The 25,978-nt window shown below is 37.3% G+C and overlaps 1 protein-coding gene across 9 annotated transcripts in view; it reads right to left on the reverse strand.

The window, feature by feature from the left end:
- USP15 (ubiquitin specific peptidase 15) overlaps positions 1 to 25,978 on the reverse strand; it is a 128,632-nt gene that overhangs the window by 86,510 nt on the left and 16,144 nt on the right. For all 9 annotated transcript variants that reach the window (XR_003034598.2, XR_009494417.1, XR_009494418.1 and 6 more), the window contains 2 exon segments: positions 16,214 to 16,341; positions 932 to 1,062 (listed from right to left, as the gene is read on the reverse strand). Coding sequence is in view for 5 of the 9 variants with exons in the window: in NM_001046430.2 (NP_001039895.1) it covers positions 932 to 1,062; positions 16,214 to 16,341 (259 nt within the window). In the remaining 4 variants the exon portion in view is untranslated.

Raw genomic sequence — 25,978 nt, forward strand, 5'->3', positions numbered from 1 at the left:
GACTGCAGCCCTCAAGGCTCCTCTGTCTATGGAATTTTCCAGGCGAGATTACTGGAGTAATTATATATTTTATATATACATATATATATATATAATTTATTTATGGCTAGCATTCCTAGGAGAGATGACTCTTAACTTTAAATTGGCTTTAAGACTGAGTGAAATTAAGGAACAAAACTTAACTAAATCAAAGGCATATTCACATTCTATTTAGAGAACAAAATTCAGTTCTATACCTAAACCACAGATATACAAATACAAACCGGTAATATATCAACTTTGTAGCATCAGTTTCAAATAAACCCAATTATGGTTTGGTCTACTAGAAGTTTATACCCTTGTGTTATATAATTGACTTTTTAAATCATTTTTATGTGGAAATAAAACCAGATAAATAATTCTGCTCTACCTGACTACACTATCAAATACTTCTGTAAGGTTGACAGATCTACCTTAAGTACTGGGTATTATTCTACTATTGCAATACTGACACTTTCATAAATGACTTTTTAGCTCCCCAAAATAAAGAAAATGGGTCATTTTTAATGTTTCTAGACTGTAATTATATAGCTTAAAATCTGGATAAGAAAAACAACTGCATTTTCAAGTTTAAAAAAATTTAAGTATGTAAACTCAAGTGGCTTTCTAAAAGATCCTGAACCTTGCTACCTCTGTCCTTATTTCCTCACCTATAAAATGGGGATAATACTTACCTTAGAAAGACTTTTCATGAGGATTAAATTAGTTAATAATGTATATGATATGCTTATATCAGTGGCTAGCATATAATACACCCTCACTCTATGTGCACTAGTGTACAGTAACATTTTGATGGTCTTTTTCTCCAATTCAGGCTTCATAAGTCATGGAAATTAACAACAAAATATGAACTGTTTAAGAAAAATATTTCTATTCATTTCTTAATATGTACCTTTCGTGCTATTGGTTCCTGACCTTCCATCAATGTGTACCAGCTGACAAGTTTGTTCCAGCCCTCAGTTGGCAACAGTATGTAATCCAATTCATCAATAAGGTGCTCCTTAAGTGACTGGGCATCACCATCTACAAAACAGAAAATAAAATCAATACAGAAAAAGAAGTAATACTACATAGCTCTAAATACTGTGGTCGAACATACTACAAATTATGTAAATTCATGAAGACTAATTCAGGTATTTAAATAATGAGTTTTGAAAGAACCTCTGAAGAGGTTCACAAACTTAAATCTAGGCATTTCAAAATAAACTGTTGCTTTACAAAGTTTCAGTATGTATAATTAGTCAACCAACAGTGTTTTAAAAAGTAACTTTTCTATTATTGAACTCTTAAAGAAATACTAAACTGTTGGTCAGAGGATCCCAATGAAGAGTGTTTCCCAAATATCTTGAGTATCAGAGATCTGTCACACAGTAATAGTGATCAATTCAGCATTAGCTGATGAAGAACATTCAGAAGCAAATCAATAATCTTTCACAATACCAAAGCACATGGACTGAGAACCATGATGGAAACCACAAAAGGGTATCTCATTACTCCAGAGAGTCCACAATCTAGATTCCTCCACAGATCCAGAGTAGAGGTAGTTGTTCAGTTATGCTTCTATGATCCATTTTCAAAATTCCAGTTGGACAGGGCAGGCCAGAGATCTACAAGCAATACTGTGAGCTGTACCTATATCACAGTCCTAACCTGAGACTCACTGATTATTATTTGGTCACTTGAATTTCCAAAGTGTAAAAAACAGAAACAAATAGTTTACTGAGTTATTTGTAAATAACTCAAAAATATAAAGAAGATTTTCTCATTCTGAGTCAGCCCTGAATTAACAAACATGGGAAGCAAAATTGTTACAGGCAGCATTTCAATGATAAAGTACTACTTTTAACAAGATACAATAAAAATCAAGAAGCAAGAGAAATGCTTTAAAAAAATATTATTTACTCTATGTACGATCAATCTATGGTTACAAAATCACACAAACCTTTGAGAAAAACTATGCTTCATATAGAACACAAATGAGAAAACTCTGAATTTTATATGAACTTCAATAGCTGGTACAAAGTAAGTATTAATTTTAAAGCTCAGTTTAAAAAATTCTTAGTTGTAACTTTATTAAATTCTTGATGAGACTGACTATTTGGAACAAATTTTCAGAACCCTCTGAAAATGAAACTCTCTTATGCATCATGTACTAAGTCATGTTATAGCAGATGATCATGTTATCTCAGTCAATTCCGAAAACAATCCTATAAGATGAATATCTATTTTAGATTTAAAAATACATCCAAAGAAATCAAGTAAATTGCCCAAAACATTCACACAGAAAATTGCAGGTACAATGAAAGGTACCATTATGGAAAATACTTTTATCTCAGTTGATTTTCAAAACAATATTATGAAGCAGACAGCTTCATTTTACTTAGTAAATAGATTCAGGTATTGATTAACCTGCCCAAGCTCACATACAGAAAATTGTAGGCTAGACTCAAACATGTATCTATTTACACTAATATCCGTTTTCTTTCCACTATAATCGGCTGCTTCAAAATAAATTTAGGGAAAGAAAAAAGTTTAAAAATTAAGATGTCTATGTTATTCTCCACAATAATTCAAGAGTCTGGGTAAATGATTTTATTATGTAACAGAATCAAATAGTAATTTATATCTAGTTGTTGTTTAGTTACTAAGTTGTATCCAACTCTTTTGCAACCCCATGGACAGCAGCCCGCCAGGCTTCTCTGTCCATGGGATTTCCCGGGCAAGAATACTGAAGTGGGATGCCATTTCCCTCTCCAGGGGATCTTCTCGACCCAGGGATCAAATCCATGTCTCCCACACCGGCAGACAGATTCTTTACCACTGAGCCACCTGAGAAGCCCTATAGTGGATAAAATAAAATGATCAATTTTTAAATCATTTTTAAGGGAGGAAGAACAACCCTAAACACAGAACCTCTCATTTTTGTTACTTCTGTGTTTTTGATATAAAACTGATATCAAAACTGCTGAGATTTAAAGTGTAAAATTTATTGTTGTGACATAGCAATACAAGTGTGAAATCATCATTACCAAAACAATAAACATATCCATCAGCATTTCCCCTCACCCCCTGGCCACAAAGGCTTCCCTGTCGCCCTTTTTTTTGGTGTAATCTCTCCTTCCTGTCCAACCAGGTTCACTGTCTTGTGCCCTGAAAACTGCTTATCTGTGTTTTCCAACTGTAGACTAATTTGCATTTTCTAGATTATATAAGATTGGTATGTACTGCTTTATTTGGCGTCATTTATGCTGCATCATTATTTTGAAATCCATCCATATTTTTACGTATCGAGAGTTCATTCCTTTTAATTGCTGAGTAGGATTTCATTACTTTATATGAACATTCTGTAATTTGTTTATTCATTCAGCTACTAATGGGCATTTTGGACTGTTTCCAATTTTCTCTACAAGTAACACTGATATGAACACTTATGTGTAAGTTTTCTCTTCATGTCTCTTGGGTAAATACCAAGGAGTGGAATGATTGGTTCCTATGGTAAATGTATATTTAGCTTTTTAAGAAACTGCAAGACTATTTCATTATCCAAAATAGTGTATGAAAGTTCTACTTGCTCTACAGCCTCATCAATACTTGGTATGGATTTATCTTTTAAATTGTAATTTGAATCATTGTAAATGATTCAAATCATGCACAGCGGGACCTCACTGTAGTTTTAATCTTCATTCTTCTAATGACTAGTGATGTTGAGTAATGTGCTTTCTGAAAACACCACCTTCTCTGGTGAGGCATCTGTTTAAGCCTTTTGTCTATTTTTTCCACTGGGCTTTATGGAATTCTTTATTCTGCACCTATTTTATCAGCTAAGTAATTTGCAAATACTTTCTCCCACATTGTGGTTTATCTTTTCATTCTCTTAACAGTGTTATTTGAAGAAGCTTTTGTTAATGATGAATTACAAATCATCAATTTTTCCCTTTATCAATTGTACTTTTTAATTCATACTTAAGAAATCTTTGCTTAACACAGTGTCACAAAAATCTTCTCCTAATTTTTTCCTAAGAGTTTCATAATGTTGGTTTTTACATTTAAGTCTATGGTGTGTTTTGAGTTAATTTTGTATATGGTGCTGGGTACAGGTCAAAGTTCGTTTGTTTCTGGCAAATAGATACTTAACACTCAAGCAGCATTCATCTATTTAAAAGACTTCACTGAATTTCTCTTACATTTTTATGTAAAATGAACTGCATATATGTGTGGATCTACTACTAGATCCTCTAATATGTTCAACTATTTTTTATCTCACACTATATACAAATATTAATTTTAAATTGATCAGAGACAGAAATGTAACCGCCAAAACTAAAAAACTCTTAGAAGAAAACATGTCTTTTCTGATCCTGGATTAAGTGATGGTTTCTGCAACAAAATCACAAGCAACCAAAGGAAAAAAATAGATAAACTGGACTTCATCAGAATTAATTTGCACTTTAGAGGCACCATCAAGAAAGTAAAAGACATACACAGAATGGGAGACAATTTTTGGAAATCTTGTTTGATAAGGGACTAGTATCCAGAATACATAAACAACTCTTAAAACGTAACAGTAAACAGACAAATAACCCAATTAAAACATGAGCACAGGATCTGAATATTTTTCTTTTTTTTTCTGAATATTTTTCCAAAACAGATATAAGCAGCACAGATATGACACTTAACATCATTAATCATTAGGGAAATCAAAATAACAAACAGATATAAAAATAACAAATACAAATCTATTGTTACAAAAGTAACAATAGATATCAGTTCACTGGAAAAGACCTTGGCCCTTGGAAAGACTGAAGGCAGGAGGAAAAGGGTGCTAAGGAGGAATGTTTGGATAGCATCACTGACTATAAGGACGTGAGTTTGAGCAAACTCCAGGAGACAGAGAAAGACAGGGAAGGCTGGCACCACTGGGTCGCAGAGTCAGACCTGACTTAGCAACTGAACAACAACAACCATTTCATACCTATTAGGATGGCTATAACATAAAAGAATAGACAATAATAAGTTTGGCAAGATGTGGAGGAACTGGTACCCTACTTGCTGCTGGTGGGAATATAAAATGGTGCCAACTATTTTGGAAAAGTTAGGCAATTCCTCAAACAGATAAACAGAGTTACTATATGACCAAGAACACATCTACACAAAAATCCGTACATGAACAGTTCATGAATGAATTATTCATTCATAGCCAGAAAGTGAAAACAACCCAAATGTCCATCAGTTGATGAACGGATAAATTAAATGTGGCATATCTCTATACAATGGAAAATTATCCATCCACTAAAAAAAGAATAAAATACTGATTCATGCTACATGAATGACACTTGAAAACTCTGTACCAAGCAAAAGAAGTACAACACTACGGACACGCATTGTTTGATTCCATTTAGATGAAATGTTCACAAAAGGAGAATCCACAGAGACAGAAAATATATTAATGATTGCCTAGGGCTGGGGTCTTGAGAGGGGATGAAGAGTGACTGCTAATGGATATGAAGTTTCTTTCTGGGGTGATGAAAATTTTGTGGAATTAGACAATGGTGATGGTTGTAAAACTATGAATATAAAAAAAGAAAGCCAGTGAATTACAGAATTTCAAAGGATGAATTTTATGGTGTGGGAGTTGGACATGACTGAGTGAACTGAACTGAACTGAACTGAAACTCTATCTCATTTTTTAAAAAGCCTACTAGGAATGTGATTTGAAATTGTGTTGAATCTGTAGACTGAGTGGAGGAATTAAACAATACTGAGTTTTCTGATCCAAAAATATAATTTCTCTCTTTATTTAGGCTTTAAATTATCTCAGCAATATCCTGTAGTTTTTAGTTTACATGTATTATAGATTTATCTGCATTTTATATTTTGGTACTATTATAAAATATGTTTTTAAAATTTAAATTCATGTTAGTTCATTTTTAGTGTACAAGAAACACAACTGGTTTTTGAGTAATGGTCTGGTATCCTATAGGCTAATTTCATTTATTAATTCTAGAAGCTTTCTTTTTGTAGATTTTATTAACTTTTCTACATAGACACAGGTATTTGTGAATAAAGGAAGACTTACTACTTTTTCCTACAGGGATCAAGACCATCCCCATGGAAAAGAAAAGCAAAAAAGCAAAATGGCTGTCTGGGGAGGCCTTACAAATAGCTGTGAAAAGAAGAGAAGCGAAGAGCAAAGGAGAAAAGGAAAGATATAAGCATCTGAATGCAGAGTTCCAAAGAAGAGCAAGAAGAGATAAGAAAGCCTTCTTCAGCGATCAATGCAAAGAAATAGAGGAAAACAACAGAATGGGAAAGACTAGGCATCTCTTCAAGAAAATCAGGGATACCAAAGAAACATTTCATGCAAAGATGGGCTCGATAAACGACAGAAATGGTATGGACCTAACAGAAGCAGAAGATATTAAGAAGAGATGGGAAGAATACACAGAAGAACTGTACAAAAAAGATCTTCATGACCCAGATAATCACAATGGTGTGATCACTGACTTAGAGCCAGACATCCTGGAATGTGAAGTCAAGTGGGCCTTAGGAAGCATCACTACGAACAAAGCTAGTGGAGGTGATGGAATTCCAGTTGAGCTTTTCCAAATCCTGAAAGATGATGCTGTGAAAGTGCTGCACTCAATATGCCAGCAAATTTGGAAAACTCAGCAGTGGCCACAGGACTGGAAAAGGTCAGTTTTCATTCCAATCCCAAAAAGAAAGGCAATGCCAAAGAATGCTCAAACTACCGCACAATTGCACTCATCTCACATGCTAGTAAAGTAATGCTCAAAATTCTCCAAGCCAGGCTTCAGCAATATGTGAACCGTGAACTTCCTGATGTTCAAGCTGGTTTTAGAAAAGACAGAGGAACCAGAGATCAAATTGCCAACATCCGCTGGATCATGGAAAAAGCAAGAGAGTTCCAGAAAAGCATCTATTTCTGCTTTATTGACTATGCCAAAGCCTTTGACTGTGTGGATCACAATAAACTGTGGACAATTCTGAAAGAGATGGGAATACCAGACCACCTGATCTGCCTCCTGAGAAATTTGTATGCAGGTCAGGAAGCAACAGTTAGAACTGGACATGGAACAACAGACTGGTTCCAAATAGGAAAAGAAGTTGGTCAAAGCTGTATATTGTCACCCTGTTTATTTAACTTATATGCAGAGTACTTCATGAGAAACGCTGGACTGGAAGAAACACAAGCTGGAATCAAGATTGCAGGAGAAATATCAATAACCTCAGATATGCAGATGACACCACCTTTATGGCAGAAAGTGAAGAGGAACTAAAAAGCCTCTTGATGAAAGTGAAAGTGGAGAGTGAAAAAGTTGGCTTAAAGCTCAACATTCAGAAAACGAAGATCATGGCATCTGGTCCCATCACTTCATGGCAAATAGATGGGGAAACAGTGGAAATAGTGTCAGACTTTATTTTTCTGGGCTCCAAAATCACTACAGATGGTGACTGCAGCCATGAAATTAAAAGGCGCTTACTCCTTGGAAGGAAAGTTATGACCAACCTAGATAGCATATTCAAAAGCAGAGACATTACTTTGCCAACAAAGGTTGGCGTAGTCACGGCTATGGTTTTTCCTGTGGTCATGTATGGATGTGAGAGTTGGACTGTGAAGAAGGCTGAGTGCCGAAGAATTGATGCTTTTGAACTGTGGTGTTGGAGAAGACTCTTGAGAGTCCCTTGGACTGCAAGGAGATCCAACCAGTCCATTCTGAAGGAGATCAGCCCTGGGATTTCTTTGGAAGGACTGATGCTAAAGCTGAAACTCCAGTACTTTGGCCACCTCATGCGAAGAGTTGACTCACTGGAAAAGACTGATGCTGGGAGGGATTGGGGGCAAGAGGAGAAGGAGACGACAGAGGATGAGATGGCTGGATGGCATCACTGACTCGATGGATGTGAGTCTGAGTGAACTCCGGGAGTTGGTGATGGACAGGGAGGCCTGGCGTGCTGCGATTCACGGGGTCACAAAGAGTCAGACACGACTGAGCGACTGATCTGATACAATCTGTATGTCTTTTACATTTTCTTTTTGCTTTATTAAACACTGTCTAGAACCTCCAGTACAATCTTGGCTTAAAGAGTTGAGAGTAGGCATCCTTGCTTTTCCCTGATTTTAGAGGGGAAGCATTCAGTCTTTCACTGTTGAGTATGTCATCTGTAGATGCCCATTTTCATAGATGCCCATTCTGAGGTTGAGGAAGTTTCTTTGTATTTTACTCTTTTATATAGTATTTTGGTAATGTTTTTTCTATATACCTATCCTCTTTATTTTTGGACTTGATTTACTAAAATTCTGTTAATAATAGATGCATCTATGCTCATCAGGGGTATACTGGTTGAGAACTTTTTTTTCTTGAAATGTCTCTCTTAGACTTTGGTATCAAAGTAATGCTGGTTTCACTGCATGAAGCAGTCTCTCCTAATTTTTGAAAAGAGCTTTTGTTGAATTGGCATAATTCTCTTAAACAGTACTGGTAGAATTCACTAGTGGCACCATCAAGGTCTGATGTTTTCTTTGTGAGGAAATTTTAAACTACAAATTCAACTTCTTTAATTGATATAGGGCTCTTCAGAAAATTCATTCTTTTGGAATGAGCTTTATTAGTTTTCATCTTTCAAGAAATATTTCTTTATTGTCCTTTTGCTATTTGTAGATTTCTATACAGATGTTACCTCTCTTGTTCCTGATACTGGTAGCTATGTCTTTTACCTTTCTCTTTGGAGGGAATGATGCTGAAGCTGAAACTCCAGTATCAGCCACCTCATGTGAAGAGTTTACTCATTGAAAAAGACCCTGATGCTGGGAGGGATTGGGGGTAGGAGGAGAAGGGGACGACAGAGGATGCGATGGCTGGATGGCATCACTGACTCGATGGACGTGAGTCTGGGTGAAGTCCGAGAGTTGGTGATGGACAGGGAGGCCTGGTATGCTGCAATTAATGGGGTCGCGAAGAGTTGGACACGACTGAGCGACTGAACTGTGATCAAACTAGGTCTTTATAAATTTTATTATCTTCATAAAGAACCAGTCTTTGGTTTCATTGATTGTCTCTATTTTTCTGTTTTCCCTTTATTTGATTTCTGTTCTGAACTTAGTATTTCCTTTCTTCTGCTTGATTTAATTTGTTCTTATTTTTAGTTTTCTGAGTCAGAAACCAAGGTCACTGATTTGAGACCTTTTCTTTTCCTTATGCACGTTAAATGAGCTATAAATTCCTCTCCACTTACTATTTGCCTTCCACAAATTTTGATATGTTTTGTTTTCACTTTCATTTAAAATACTTCTTAATTTCTTTGAGTTCTCTTTGACCCATGAGTTATGCAGAAGCATGTTAAGTTTTCAAACACTTGAAGATGTTTTACCTCTCAGTTATAACCTTTCCTTTTCCTTATACATGTTAAAAGAGCTATAAACTACCCTCCACATACTATTTATCTGCCTTCCACAAATTTTGATATGTTTTGTTTTCACTTTCATTTAGTTAAAAATACTTGCTAATTTCTTTGAGTTCTCTTTGACCCATGAGTTATGCATAAGTATGTTAGTTTTCAAACACCAAGACGTTTCACCTCTCAGTTATTATTCCTCTGTAGTAAGAAAACATACTTTGTATGATTTAACTCCTGCTAACTTTACTGAACCAGGTTTTATGCATAATACAGTTTATCTAAATGCTTCATGTGAACACCAAAAAGAATTTTCATTCTGCTGTTGTTCAGTGGGAATACAGTAAGTCCTCTACACATGAACAAGTTCCATTTCAAGAGTGTGTTCATAAGTCCAATAAGGTTAGCCTAGGTATCTAACACAACTGGCTACACAGTACTACACTATAATAGATTTACAACACTTTCCACACAAATAATATTTAAAAACACACAAAAAATAAGGAAAACATTTTTAATCTTATAGTACAGTACCTTGAAAAGTATAGTAGTACATAGAGTACAACAGCTGGCATACAGGGGCTGGCATAGAGTGAACAGGCAAGAAGAGTTACTGATGGAGGCAGGAGAGGAGGTGGGAGATGATAAGAGCTGAAAGACTGTCAGCAACAGGAGGCAGAGGGCAAGGTGCAATGTCACTTATGCCTGATGCTGATGACACGGGTTCTGGGTCCTTGCCCGATTCAATTCTATCTACCCTGTTGAAAAAACAATCCAGTGATGTCTGGGTAAGTAGTTCTCTTTTTTCTTGTCACAGATGACAGAGTAGCACTGGACTGCATTCTGAACAGCAGTGGCACTTGGGCCCCACACCTCAAAAACTAACAGTGCCTCCTCAAATAAAGAAAACCCTTTGCCATTTTATGTGTCATTAATCTCTTTGTTCTTCAGTTATTTCTTCTTCCTCTTGTCTCTCTTCATCCTTTCTCTGGGCCTCCAATTCCATCAGGTCTTTATTAGTAAGCTCCTCATTTTGCACAGCAAGGTCAATGAGGTCATCCTCTTGCAGATCTAGCTCCAATTTTTTTCCTGAGGGTCACTAAGTGGCTGAAGACCTCTTTTGATTCTTTGTCTACCTTCTCAAATCCATGAAAATGATGAATAAATTGTGGGTAAAGGTTCTTCCAAATCCCATTCATGATGACAACTAAATATCACACCAAGCAAAGTCAATGTTTTTTATGGGTTTGTACATGGTACAGCCCTTCCAAAACTGTTGCAAGGTGGTTCCTGATTTGTCACTTGCCTTTATTGCCTGACAAAAAGTGCAATGCGAATAGTATTTCTTAAAAGTCCACAGGCTTTTAACCCCCTGGTCCACAGGCTGGATAACTGACATAGTATTTGGTGGAAGATACACACTGGGATGAAAGTCATCCATGAATGACTTTGGAGGGTGGCCGAGAGTATTGTTGAGCAGCAAAAGAATGCTGAATGGGATGTCTTTCTTCAAGCAGTATTTCTCAACTCTGGGATAAAATGGTGGAAAAACCAATCCTGGAAAATGGCCTGTGTAACCCGGGCTTTGGGGTTTCTCCACACAAAAGGAAGAGAGTCCCTGTCTGTTTTTAAGGGCTCTTGGGTTCTCTGGATGAGAAACTAAAAGATTCTCTGGCTTCATACTGCCAGAAGCACTGCCACCAAACAAAGAGAGTTAGCCTATCCTTTAGTGTTTTATAGCCTGGCATCAACTTTTCTTTCTTACTGATATAACTTTGGTCTGAATTCCTCTTCCAGTACAGTCCTCGCATCCACATTAAAAACCTGCTATAGTAAATACATTCCTTCATCAATAATTTCTTAAAGCATTTCAGGAAATTTCCAGGCAGATACCATACCTACACTCACTGCCTTGGCACTTACCTTTACATTGTAAAGCTTCGCTCTAGCCTTGAATCGATAAAAGCATGGTTGGCTTTAAAAGATGTGCCTTCTGATTTTTCACCATGTTTCTTCTTCAAGTCTTCATAAGGCTTTTAACTTTCTCTTGCATCAGCATTAAACTGAGAGCAACTCAGCTGACACCGATCCTGCATTCACATACTGAGAAGTTTCTCCATCTCCTCCATTACTTTTCCATGCTCCTTTGGTATTATTGTCAACATCATTGGCATGGCATACTTCACATGTCCAAGACTGAATGATTCATGTTATAAGAATAAGTGATCTTCACCATCTTTTTGCCTTGCTCCACTCTCTCAATTATTTTCACTTTTGTTTTCATTGTTATTGCTTGGTGCTTCTTAGCAGTACCAGCTACATCACCGCTGCTTTTATGCTTGCTTCTGAACATCCTGGGCTTGAAATAAAGATACTACACCACTGTACTCTATACAGTACTTTACAGTAAAGTACACAAAAGCACAACCACTTGTAAGAGGATGCATGCAACAACGTATTCCAGACACATGAACCAACTTATATGACTGGATATGTGAATGCATGTACTTTGAAAGTTCGCGGTTAGTATATAGGGAACGTACTGTATTCTATAAATGTCAGGACAAGCAGATTGATTTATTTCCTTTCTACTTTTTTGTCTACACTTTTTCTATTATAAGAATAGCACTGAAATATCCATTATATAATTGTGGATATTTTTCTATTTCTCCTTGTGGTTCTGGTTCTGTCAGGTTGTACTCTGCATATTTTCAAGTAACACCATTAGATGGGTATATATTTTTAGGATTATTATGTTTTCTTAATGAACTGTCCTGGCCCATTTACGATTATGAAATGCACTTTTATTCCTGATAATGTTCACTGTTCTAAATCTTAATGTCTGATATTAAAATGGCCACTCCAGCATTCTTTTGATTATAGTGTTGTATGCGTTCATTTCAGTTCAATCACTCAGTTGTGTCCGACTCTTTGCAACCCCATGGACTGAAGTTAGTATGTGTCTTAGTTTTCTACTGCTAACAAATAACCATAGTAGCTTAAAACAATACCTATTTATAGTCTCATAGTTCTGTGGGTCAGAACTTCAGGTGAGTTCAACTGGGCTTTCTACTTCAGTTCAGTCCCTCAGTCGTGTCCAACTCTTTGTGATCCCATGAATTGCACCAGGCCTCCCTGTCCATCACCAACTCCCGGAGTTCACCCAGACTCACGTCCATCGAGTCAGTGATGCCATCCAGCCATCTCATCCTCTGTCGTCCCCTTTTCCTCCTGCCCCCAATCCCTCCCAGCATCAGAGTCTTTTCCAATGAGTCAACTATTCGCAGCAGGTGGCCAAAGTACTGGAGTTTCAGCTTTAGCATCATTCCTTCCAAAGAAATCCCAGGGCTGACCTCCTTTAGAATGGACTGGTTGGATCTCCTTGCAGTCAAAGGGACTCTCAAGAGTTTTCTCTAACACCACAGTTCAAAAGCATCAATTCTTCTGCGCTCAGCTTTCTTCACAGTCCAACTCTCACATCCATACATGACCATTGGAAAAACCATAGCCTTGACTAGATGGACCTTTGTTGGCAAAGTAATGTCTCTGCTTTTCAATATACTATCTAGGTTGGTCATAACTTTTCTTCCAAAGAGTAAGTGTCTTTTAATTTCATGGCTGCAGTCACCATCTGCAGTGATTTTGGAGCCCACAAAAATAAAGTCTGACACTGTTTCGCCATCTATTTCCCTTTCTACTTAGGGTCTTACAAAGAGGAAATCAAGATGTCAGACAGGCTTCTCTCCTATCTGAAGGCTCTGGGAAAGAATCTACTTCCAAGTTCATTCAGGTTGTTGGCAGAATCTAGTTCCTCATGGCTACAGGTATGTGGTGCCTGTTTTCTTGCTGGCTATAGGCACAACCATTCTCTTTGTCCCTAGATGACACCTGTATTTCTTTTCACATAGTCCCATTTTCAAATCAGCAATGAGTTCTTCTCATGCTTTAAATCCTAACTTCTATAGCTACCAGCCAGAGAAAGCTCTGCTTTCAAAGGGCATGTATGATCAGATAAAGCTCACTGGGATAATCTCTGTTTTGTCATATAACATAAATAATCACAGGAATGATATCTTATTCTCAGGTTCCACTTACACTCAAAGGGGAGATGGTTATATAAGAGTGAGGATGACTGGAGGTTAGTCTTAGAATCTTTCAATCTCTATTTGTACTCTGTATTTAAGGTGGGTTTCTGGTAGACAGTATACAGTTGGATCTTTATTTTTTAATCCATCTTACAGTCTCTACCTCAAATTTACATTAAATACAATTGTTCATAGAGTTGGGTTTAAATCTACCATCTCACTTGCTATTCACTTTTTATTTGTTTCATTTGCTTTGTGTTCTTCTCCACTTAAAAAAATTTTTTAAACGTTGCTATTTCTCCTTATTATGCATTATATTTTCTGCTTCTTTGCATTCTGGGTACTATTTGTTTGGATCCAAGATATTAAAAATTTTATCTTGTTGGATGGATGTTGGATATTTTTGTATTCCTGCTTCCCAGGTGGCATGTGGTAAAGAATCTAATCTGCCTGCCAATGCAGAAAACCCAAGAGACGCGGGTTCAATCCCTGGGTGGGGAAGATACCCTAGAGGAGGAAATGGCCACCCACTCCAGTATTTTTGTCTGAGGGACAAAAATTCCAGGGACTGAGGAGCCTGGTAGGCTATAATAGATGGGGTTGCAAAAAGTCAGACACAATTGAGCGCACACGCGCGCGTGCACCCACCCACCCACCCACACACACACACACACACACACAAATACTCTTGTGTTCTGTTCTGAGATGCAGTTAAGTTACTTGGAAATAGTTGCTTTTGATTTAGAAGGACAAGAGGATTCATTTTGCCCTTCTATAGAGGCAAACCCATTCTCTGCAGTCTACTCCATGATTTATAACGTTTTCCACTCTGGCTACTGTGAACACATTATTCTTGCTCCTTTATGAGTGAAACTGAGGGTACTCATCAGTTAGATCCATTAAACTGTAATTTCTTAATGAACAGTGAACTGTAACATGCCTTCACTGATCAAACTCACTTTAATTGTTTTTACAAAAACTCGCATGTCCTCCAAGTTTCATAAAGTCTAAAAATAAGATACTTTCCTGAGATGTTTTTCAGGAATTTGCAATCAGCTGCGTTCAGTTCTAGGTAGAGCTAAGATTAAAACCACTAACTGTCCAACTGGGCTTGTATGAAGTGTCCACTTGGTGACCTTTTGACGTGAAAGGGCCCACAATTCCACCCTCAGAACATGCTAACGCCTCCATTTTCTGAACATGTGTCTTATGGACAAGCAAGCAGCTTACCTGCATCTGCACAAGAATGACTCACTTTTTTATCATCAATTACCCTTCCCCATGCTCTGCATACCTTGGACTACCCTGCTTCTTTATTTCCACAAATACCCTGAGTCCCTTGCTATCAGGTAGGTGGATTTGAGAGTTGTTCTCCCCACTCCTCACTTGGTTGCCTCACAAATAAATCCTTTCCCTGCTGCAAACTTTGCCATGTCAGCATCTGGCTTGTAGCGCATCTGGCAAATGAACCTGATTTGGTCACATGAACCTAAATGATTGCTCTAATTCTTTTGACAATTCTTTTCTTGGCTTTGGGTGGCTTGTCACACACATGCACTAGTCAACTGTCAGCTGAAGACTTACAAGAGTCTTCAGTGGTTTCTGTAGATCTCTAGGTCTCTCTCTCTCCTTACGTGCTGCTCATTCCTCTCTGGTTCTCTGCCCTGGAAACTCTGGCTGTCTTGGTCTCCCTGGACTCCAAACTCTTTTCTCAACTAAGGGAGGTTGCCAGGCTTTGCATGGGTCTCCCCTTTTGTGCTGTGCCTTGGAAACTCTCTCAATACAGTAAGCTGAGGAAAACACAGGGCTCATTTCATTTGTTTCATACTTCTCAGGGATCACTGTTCTTCAATGCCTGATGTCCAATGTTTTGAGAACCACGGTTTCATATATTTTGTCAGGGTTTTGGTTCATTTAAATGGAAAGATAAGTCTGGTCCTTGTTATTCTACCTAGGCCAGTAATGAAAGTTCTAGTACTTAGGTTTTATTCTCTTTAAATGTTACCAGAGTTTTAGAAGAGCTGACAAGTATTAATAGTAAGGGTTGTAGAAAAAAATCCAAAAATCCAAGAAGGTAACATATACCACTGCTCCCGAATTAAAGAAGTTACGTGTCTGTTAGCAAAATAATAACACAATAGAGCATTTCCCCCAAACAGTAAGATAGTGCTATCTAGTCTTAAAAGCTAATAAACCCTTTTTACATCATAAATGACAAAATTTGTCATAATATAGAAAACTAATTATGACAAAATAATCTGAATTCATTAGGTCAAATCTATAATATAGTCGGCCCTCTGCATCCACTGGGAAGAAAAACATTCCAGAAAGTTCCAAAAACTAAAACTTGAATTTGCTATGTAACATCAACTATTTACATAGCATTTATATTTTGTTAGGTATTAAAAGTAACCAACAAAAGACTTAAAGTTTATGGGAAGACATATAGATTATATGCAAATATTATGCCATTTTATATAAGGGGCTTGAGCATCCATAGATTTTAGTATCTGAGAGGGGTCGTGGAATCAAACCCCACATGGACACCAAGGGATGACTATATAAGAAATTTCTGATTTATCAATTTATTTACATTAACATTTTCCACATTATATATGTTGACCATAATATATTAAAATGAACACATTTACCAACTTGATTTAAGGAAATAATACCTCTAAGAAGCCCAGAGTTATCAATGGGTCCAGGATAAACGTTTTGATCTCCCATCTGGTATTTGTCCCAACTGTCAAAGCCAACATACTTTTTCCACTGTTTGAACCAGCGACTATCGACTAGGTACCTAAAAAAGAAGAGAAATTGGTAAAAGAAAATATCAAGAACGTTAAGAATAGCAGAAAAGCTATCTTTTTTTTAAAATATATATATTTTTAATGTGGACCATTTTGAATGAATTACAATGTTGCTTCTGTTTCATGTTTTGGTTTTTTAACTGCAAGGCATGTGGGATCTTAGCTCCCCAACCAGGGCTCAAACCTGTATCCCCCACGATGGAAGGTGAAGTCTTAACCAATGGGCCACCAGGGAAGTCCCTCTATTTCTTATATTTCACTTTATATCAAAGTACATATCTACTTCAAAGGATTACTGAGAATAACTAATGCCACAGTTGTAGAAGAGAAATATTTCACTTGTGTAAGGTATTATTTCTATTGTTCTATAAAATATCTACTATAGACAACTACTGACATACACATTAAACAAAAAATCCTTAATAGAACTTTTAAAAAAATGCAGTAGCTGTTCAGCACAATATGTGCCAACTGAACAAAAATTCAAATGACAATGACAAGCGTCAATCAAGGTAAAATTTTACATGCAACATGGTAAAATGTTAACATGAAAAATGGTTCTTTTGCAAAAAACTTAAAAATACAGTATGCTAATTGTATATGTTTTACTGTATCTTTCAGGGAGTAAGGAAAGCAATTATTAAAGGTTTGGAAGATTGATTTTAGTAATTATAATCAAAGTTTTAAAAGAAACTTTAAAAATATCTAGCTTCTTTACTAACAGAAGTTGATAGCAACAACACTGTCTCCCACTGTTTCTTGTACATAAGTAAAATTCGCTGGGGCAAGCAACTGGTTTTTAATTGATTTAAAAGTATGAAACCAAGCACTATAACAATTACTGAAACTATATTCACCCTATTTTCAAATACCTAAATTAGCTTTCTCATCAGATGACCAGTTACAGAAAAAGTAAAATAATAGTCTCTAGCAAAGAAAGCATAAAAAAATTATTATTCTAAAAAAACCATAGAAATTTATTTATATTATATATACCATGCTTTGCCACTGGTTCATAATTATTTTAAAATTCTTTTCAGAAACATTTTCCCTCACAGTTAACTAGGCTCAATCACAAACAAAAGCAAAGGTTAACAAGATGTTTAAAGTCCACGTGTGTAGCCAAGTTTTTTAGAACATCATTCCAATGCTTCCATGCTTACAGTACTATTCATAGAGCCCTGTAGGAATGAAATGCTATCTTTATGTCTGAAAATACTTGAAGTAAAGGCACCAACCTAACAAAACCCCACAATTTTTAAGGAATATTCATCAGCAGTTCGATTTCCTAAAAATGGGTAAGGTAGAAGAATTATCTATACATGAGTATTCCAAACATACTATCAGGGTCATACAATGGAATGCCCCCAAGTTGTAGATTTTGATCTATGAGGAAAAAAGAGAATTGAAAAACTAAGTTTTAAGAAAACCCTGTTTGTAAGATAAACAAAATAGATTAGACTAGCAACATCTTTTTATGTTAAACTGAATAAAGAAAATTAGACTTAACTGTATGTGTGCATGCGTGCTCAGTTGTGTCTGACTCTTTATGATGCTGAGGATGGTAGCCCGCCAGGCTTCTCTGTCCATGGGATTTCCCAGGCAAGAATACTGGAGTGGGTTGCCATTTTGGTCTCCAGGGGATCTTTCTGACCCAGGGATTGAACCTTCGTCTCCTGCATTGGCAGGCAGGTTCTCTACCTCTGAGCCACCAGGGAAAGCCAATGAAACATGAGGGAAGCAGAAAACACAGGAGTATCTATTATGGAAATAACGTGCAGTCTTCTAACGTGCAGTCTTCTTAGGTATACTCTTGAAATTAGATAAAGTGGACATATAAATGAAAAAAAAAATTCTAAGACATTTACATGGATTTGTTGTACTGTAAAAACTTTAATCTATTATAGACCTGCCCCAAACACAAGATTCCTCCATTTTAATTCATAAAAGCCTAGGACAAAACCAACAGCTCACCAAGATTTTAAGTGAACAAAGACCTAAATTTATTATACATTTTCAACAGCACTCTTAATCTTTGATACGTTATTAAGGTCCAGATGCACCCAACTTCTGAGTTCCTTTTTTGAATAGTTTTAACTATTTGTAAAGGTTGATATTTCATGGGTTTTAGTCTTGAAATAGCAATCTTTACAAATAGTTATACCTGATTTTAAGATGAAATCTAAAATCGGAAACTTTGCCTAATAGGTCTTGCATGATCTGATCTGCTCCTACCTCCCTCTTTAGTCTTAACTAGTACCATTTTTCTTTTTGCTGAGATCTAGTTCCTAGACATACTATTTTCTGCCTCACGGTTCCTTCTGCCTCAAATATTTTCCTACTGCTCTCACCACCTAGTTAACTCTTATTATCTTTCAGATAATTTAAACATCACTTTTCTCAGGGAATCCTTCCATAAGCTTCTCCCCATTTCCTCTTAGTTTGGAAAAGAAAACACAAGATGGCAATCTCAGTTTACTAGCTCTCAAGACTCTTTATTCAGTTACAAGGATTACTTTAACAATAACAAAATAACTAACATTTGAGCTTTACTCTTGGGCAAGGCAAGTACTTCTAAGTACTTTAATATACTGACTCACTTACTCCTTTAATTACCCAATGAGGTAGGCATTCCTATAATTTCACAGGCACATAGAAATTAACTTGCCCAAGGTTACAAAGTTAGTGCCAGACCTGTGATTAAGAAAATGTGTTAGCAGCATAGGGAGAAGCAAAAAGACCAATGAAAGCACAAAGAAACAAGAACCAGGCTCAAGTATTCAACATTTGTGGAACTACGCTACATGCTAAAAGCATAATTACAAACCCATGTAGAAAGATCTGGATATATATACATGGAAAAAATTAATTAGAGCTCTACACCTCACATATATAGTCAGTTCTACTTGAAAAAGTTTAAGAAAACCTGAATGTGTTAAACATGACTGATATAAGGGAACAGTAACACAAAGTCTGCGTATGCTTAAGTACTACTTCACTCTAGTGCGAGGACTAGGGTAAAGCAAGTGAGATGCCAAGGGACCCCAACAGGGAGTGTGTCCTTCTACACCCTAGGAGCCTTACTTGTCTCAGCCTAGCCCTAACTCCAAAACAAACACTAGATAAATGTGGACAACTACCCAGCTATACTGAGTGGCACAAGTATGCACAAAACACACATTTTTACATCTACTTACAATCACCATGTGCATTATGAACTACACACTCCACATCTGTTACAATTTCTTGGTGCATTTTGGATAACCTTCCTTCTACCATTTCACAATAACTTACAGGCTGCAATGTTTTTGAATCCCACTTCAAGCAAATTTCCTTTTTTTCAAAATAAAAATGACACATTTTTTGTGGTATTAGTGTATTTCTTAACCTTTAATAAATGTAAAACTATGCTACCATTTTTATTAGGTATCATGGGTCGCTGCCAAGAAATTTTCAAGTGCTGTGCCCCAACACTATTTTTCCCATATGCCCTGTGGGTTTTACTGCATGGTTTTGCTTATAGCACAGTGATTTTCAGGAACACATGCTCTGTTACAGCAGAAACTGTACAAAAATAAATCATAGTTGGATTAAAAACATAAATGTGAAAGCAAAAATATAATTTTTTAAAAGATAATGGAGAAAACTCTTGTTACTTCAGAATATAGGAAGAGTAAACACAAAAAGCAAAAACTCTTAAAAGTAAAGGTTGATAAAATTGCAAGGTTAAAATGAAAAGCTTCTGTTTAACAAAGGAACCAAGTAAAGAAAGACAGAGATTGGGAAAAATACTGCCTATAACCAACAAAGGATTAGAATACATGAAAAACTCCTTTAATTTAAAAAGAAAAAAAGGACAATACACAGGACATCAGAATAGCCTCGATATCTATATCATTAGCAATGTAAAAAATACAAATTAATATCATACCACCACGTTTGCATGAAATTGGTGAACACACAAGCACACATACATGTGTCAATAATATTGTGTGGAGAAGATGTGTAGTAACTACAGCTCATAAACTATCACTTAGGGTGTAAACTAGAATCCTCATTTTGGAGACTAATTCGGCAAATTTATTAAAGATGAAGATGTGCATACTGCAGAATCACATATTGTCATTGCTAAGTCTTATAAGAAACTCTTGCACATATTTACAAGAATACAACTTGTAATGCAGTTACATCATATATAACACAACATAATTAGCAAATGGAAAACAGGAAAAGCTCCCTAATATCCACTATTCCTATCACGACATATTATACAAAAACTGAAATGAAAAATACAGCTGCAAGTATTAACATGGATAAATCTCAAAACTGCAATGTTGAATAAGAAAAACAGAAGCTGCAAAAGGATACATATAATATAACACAAATACATTAAGATACAGATATGCACACACAGTACAACTATAGAAAATTTTTAAACATGCGACAAATAACAATATTCATAGATTCATGTATACATATTGAAAATATAAGTAAAGAGAATAATAAAAATCCATTTCTGGATGGTGGCTCCCTGTGGCAAGAGAGGGAAGGGGTTAGGATGAGTGAAAACAGGTACAGGGAGATTCAACTGTATTTGTAAAGCTTTTCTTTTTTAACTAACAGAGGTTTACAAAGCAGTTTTGTTACATTTTTCTTTGTATTCTGTTTTCTGAAATAGTATACTTAATATGGGAGAAGGCAATAGCCACCCACTCCAGTACTCTTGCCTGGAAAATCCCATGGACGGAGGCGCCTGGTGGGCTGCTGTCTATGGGGTCGCATGGAGTCGGCCACGACTGAAGCGACTTAGCAGCAGCAGCAGCAGATGACATACATCTTTTCCTTGTGTGAGCTCCTCAAGATCAGATGCCATGTCACATGAACCTTTGTAATTCCAGTCCCTCACTCAATTCCTGACCCAAAGCAATTGGTTAATAAAAATTTACTGAATGAATGAATAAAACTGCTTCTGGATATGCTTTTATTTACCAAACTAACTTGCTACTATGTATTAGCTTAACAATATCATTTCCTGAATACTCAGTAACACTTTAATAGTCACCAGTTGAAACTTGATTTCCTCTCATGTTGCACAAAATAACACCCTATTTGACATTTTTTGTTATTGTGTTTATAAATCTTTCTTATTTGACATCATTATTTTAAATATTCATATAAGTTTCCTAAGGGTTAGTTTTCAGAGAAGGCAATGGCACCCCACTCCAGTACTCTTGCCTGGAAAATCCCATAGATGGAGGAGCCTCGGAGGCTGCAGTCCATGGGGTCACTAAGAGTCAGACATGACTGAGCGACTTCACTTTCACTTTTCACTTTCATGCACTGGAGAAGCAAATGGCAACCCACTCCAGTGTTCTTGCCTGGAGAATCCCAGGGACGGGGGAGCCTGGTGGGCTGCCGTATATGGGGTCGCACAGAGTCGGACACAACTGAAGCGACTTAGCAGCAGCAGCAGCAGCATACTTAATATGATTAATATGTTTCCTATTTAATACAGAATAACCGTTTATATGGGCTTCCCTGGTGGCTCAGTGGTAAACAATCTACCTGCCAATGCAGGAGACACAGGTTTGATCTTTAGGTCACGAAGATTTCCAGAGAAGGAAATGGCAACCCATGCCAATATTCTTGCTTTGGAAATCCCATGAACAGCGGAACCTGGCAGGCTATAGTCTATGGGGTCACAAAAGAATTGGACACGACCTAGCAACTAAACAGTAACAATGATTAATGTACAATCTTCATATACATGCACAAAATGAAAGAGTCAAACATACAGACTATGAATAATGTTGCAGTCAACCAAGCTGATAGCAAACGAGATTTCAAGCATAAAAACGGGATAAAAATGTGTACAGGAAAATGTATAAAATGCATAGCTTTAGTTTTATTACTCTTTACTTTTTAAAAGAAATTGATTATTTTCTATAATTATTATTTTCTATTACCTCATATTTAATTTTATACTATCTCTTTGAAAAGAAAAGACCCTGATGCTGGGAAAGATTGGAGGCAGGAGAAGGGGATGACAAAGGACGAGACGATTGGATGGCATCACCAACTTATTGGACATGAGTTTGAGCAAGCTCCAGAAGTTGGTGAAGGACAGGGAAGCCTAGCATGCTGCAGTCCATGGGGTTGCCAACAGTCAGACACAACTGAGTGACTGAACGATGACAAATCTCTTCCAAATCCAACAGATTAATTTCCATTCAGTTCAGTCCAGTCACTCAGTCGTGTCTGACTCTTTGCGACCCCATGAATCGCAGCACGCCAGGCCTCCCTGTCCATCACCAACTCCCAGAGTTCACTCAAACTCATGTCCATCGAGTCAGTGATACCATCCAGCCATCTCATCCTCTGTCACCCCCATCTCCTCCAGCCCCCAATTCCTCCCAGCATCAGGGTCTTTTCCAATGAGTCAACTCTTCGCATGAGGTGGCCAAAGTATTGGAGTTTCAGCTTTAACATCAGTCCTTCCAATGAACACCCTGGACTGATCTCCTTTAGAATGGACTGGCTGGACCTCCTTGCGGTCCAAGGGACTCTCAAGAGTCTTCTCCAACACCACAGTTCAAAAGCATCAATTCTCTGGCGCTCAGCTTTCTTCACAGTCCAACTCTCACATCCATATGTGACTACTGGAAAAACCATAGCCTTGACTAGATGGACCTTTGTTGGCAAAGTAATGTCTCTGCTTTTGAATACGCTATCTAGGTTGGTCATAACTTTCCTTCCAAGGAGTAAGCGTCTTAATTTCATGGCTGCAATCACCATTAGATTCTAAGAAAAAGTTACATAAACCTTGAAGAATTTTCTTTAGAAAAACATGACTTGTTTCCAAATTGATCAAATTATGAATCTGATATATAGTAATGCATTCATTTTCAAGAAATTATTTCCTTTTGTTAACTAGAGCAACTACTAACTAAGCCAGAAAGGTGAAAATGATTGGTTGACATCTCGTAAGAAAAGAAAAGCACAAAGTACAAAAATACAGATTATTACCCTTGTTATCTGGGAAGATATGTAAACCAAACAATCAAAAAATTCTAAAACTGACATATATACTGACTTTAAGCTGATCAAGCTTTAGTACCAAATATTAAACTTACCAAATATTAAACTATAGACTTGCAACCATCCTGCTGCTGCTGCTGCTAAGTCGCTTCAGTCGTGTCTGACTCTGTGCAACCCCATAGACGGCAGCCCACCAGGCTCCTCTGTCCATGGGATTCTCCAAGCAAGAACACTGGAGTGGGTTGCCATTTCCTTCTCCAATGCATGAAAGGGAAAAGTGAAAGTGAAGTCGCTCAGTCGTGTCTGACTCTTAGCGACCTCATGGACTGCAGCCTACCAGGCTCCTCTGTCCATGGGATTTTCCAGGCAAGAGTACTGGAGTGGGGTGCCATTGCCTTCTCCTGCAACCATCCTAGGTTCAACTAAATACTAACATGCAAACACCTAGATAGCCCAGAGTAATTATTAACCTCTTTATGATAAACAAATTTAAGTTTCTTACACAAAAAAGTTAGTATCATACAGATGAAACTGAGGATGAAATATTTCTGAATAATATTGAGCCATCTGACTGTGTTCCTATATAAAAAGCTATGAAGTAAACGTACCAAAATATGCTCAAGATCATTTCAGCTTTTGGGTGAGGCTTCGGACTGTGGCTGAATCACTATCATTTCCTGTTTCAGGTGAAAAGTGAAAGTGAAAATCGTCCAGTCGTGTCCAACTCCTTGCGACTGCATGGACTATACAGTCCATGGAATTCCTCAGGCATAATACTGGAGTGGGTAGCATTTCCCTTCTCCAGGGGATCTTTCCAACCCAGGGATCGAACCCAGGTCTCCCGCATGCAGGTGGATTTTTTAACCAGATGAGCCACCAGGGAATACAAAGGACTTTAATGATGATGCCTCACATTTGTCACTACCCAAAAGGCCTGTTTTCGTTCCAATCCCAAAGAAAGGCAATGCCGAGGAATGCTCAAACTACCGCACAATTGCATTCATCTCACACACAAGTAATGCTCAAAATTCTCCAAGCCAGGCTTTAGCAATACGTGAACCATGAACTTCCAGATGCTCAAGCTGGTTTTAGAAAAGGCAGAGGAACCGGAGATCAAATTGCCAATATACACTGGATCATCGAAAAAGCAAGAGAGTTCCAGAAAAACATCTATTTCTGTTTTATTGACTATGCCAAAGCCTTTGACTGTGTGGATCACAACAAACTGTAGAAAATTCTGAAAGAGATGGGAATACCAGACCACCTGACCCACCTCTTGAGAAATCTGTATGCACGTCAGGAAGCAACAGTTAGGATTGGACATGTAACAACAGACTGGTTCCAAATTGGGAAAGGAGTACATCAAGGCTGTATATTGTCACCCTGCTTATTTAACTTCTATGACAGTACATCATGAGAAACGCTGGGCTGAATGATGAAGCACAAGCTGGAATCAAGATTGCCGGGAGAAATATCAATAACCTCACATATGCAGATGACACCACCCTTAGGGCAGAAAGCGAAGAGGAACTGAAGAGCCTCTTGATGAAAGTGAAAGAGTGTGAAAAAGTTGGCTTAAAACTCAACATTAAGAAAACTAAGATCATGGCATCTGGTCCCATCACTTCATGGGAAATAGGTGGGGAAACAGTGAAAACAGTGGCAGACTTTATTTTTGGGGGCTCCAAAAATCACTGAAGATGGTGATGGCAGCCATGAAATTAAAAGATACTTATTCCTTGGAAGGAAAGTTATGACCAACCTTGACAGCATATTAAAAAGCAGAGACATTACTTTTCCAACAAAGGTCCATCTAGTCAAGGTTATGGTTTTCCCAGTAGTCATGTATGAATGTGAGAGTTGGACTGTAAAGAAAGCTGAGCACCGAAGAATTGATGCCTTTGAACTGTGGTGTTGAAGAAGACTTTTGCGAGTCCCTTGGACTGCAAGGAGATCCAACCAGTCCATCCTAAAGGAGATCAGTCCTGAGTGTTCATTGGAAAACTGATGTTGAAGCCGAAACGCCAATACTTTGGCCACCTGATGCGAAGAACTGACATGTGAAAAGACCCTGATGCTGGGAAAAACTGAAGCCGGGAGATGAAGGAGATGACAGAGGATGAGATGCTTGGATGGCATCACTGACTCAATGGACATGAGTTTGAGTAGGCTCTGGGAGTTGGTGATGGACAGGGAGGCCTGGCGTGCCACAGTCCATGGGGTGGCAAAGAGTCAGACACGACTGAGCCACTGAATTGTACTGACTGATGATTCTCAAACACTAGTATATCAATATGAAAATGTTTCTATAATGATATTATGAGTTCAAAATTACTAAAGAAAATTTCAGAGATTAAGTATCTATGGTCTTCAATCGATTTCAAGTCCTTTAAAAACAACCAACAATCCTCCAGCATATCTCCAGTTTAGCCTTCTCTACTTCCAATAACTATTTCAAACCTTTTCAAAACATTAAGTCTCTAATCCATTAGGCTGAATAGACAGCCTTGCTGCTTACTTTTCAAAGAAGTAAGCCCCAACTTTCTAACTCTCTTATTCCACACCTTTATCATCAGTGATTCCCTTATA

Source organism: Bos taurus, chromosome 5 (genome assembly GCF_002263795.3).
Source record: "Bos taurus isolate L1 Dominette 01449 registration number 42190680 breed Hereford chromosome 5, ARS-UCD2.0, whole genome shotgun sequence".
In the NCBI taxonomy this organism is placed as follows: Eukaryota; Metazoa; Chordata; class Mammalia; order Artiodactyla; family Bovidae; genus Bos; species Bos taurus.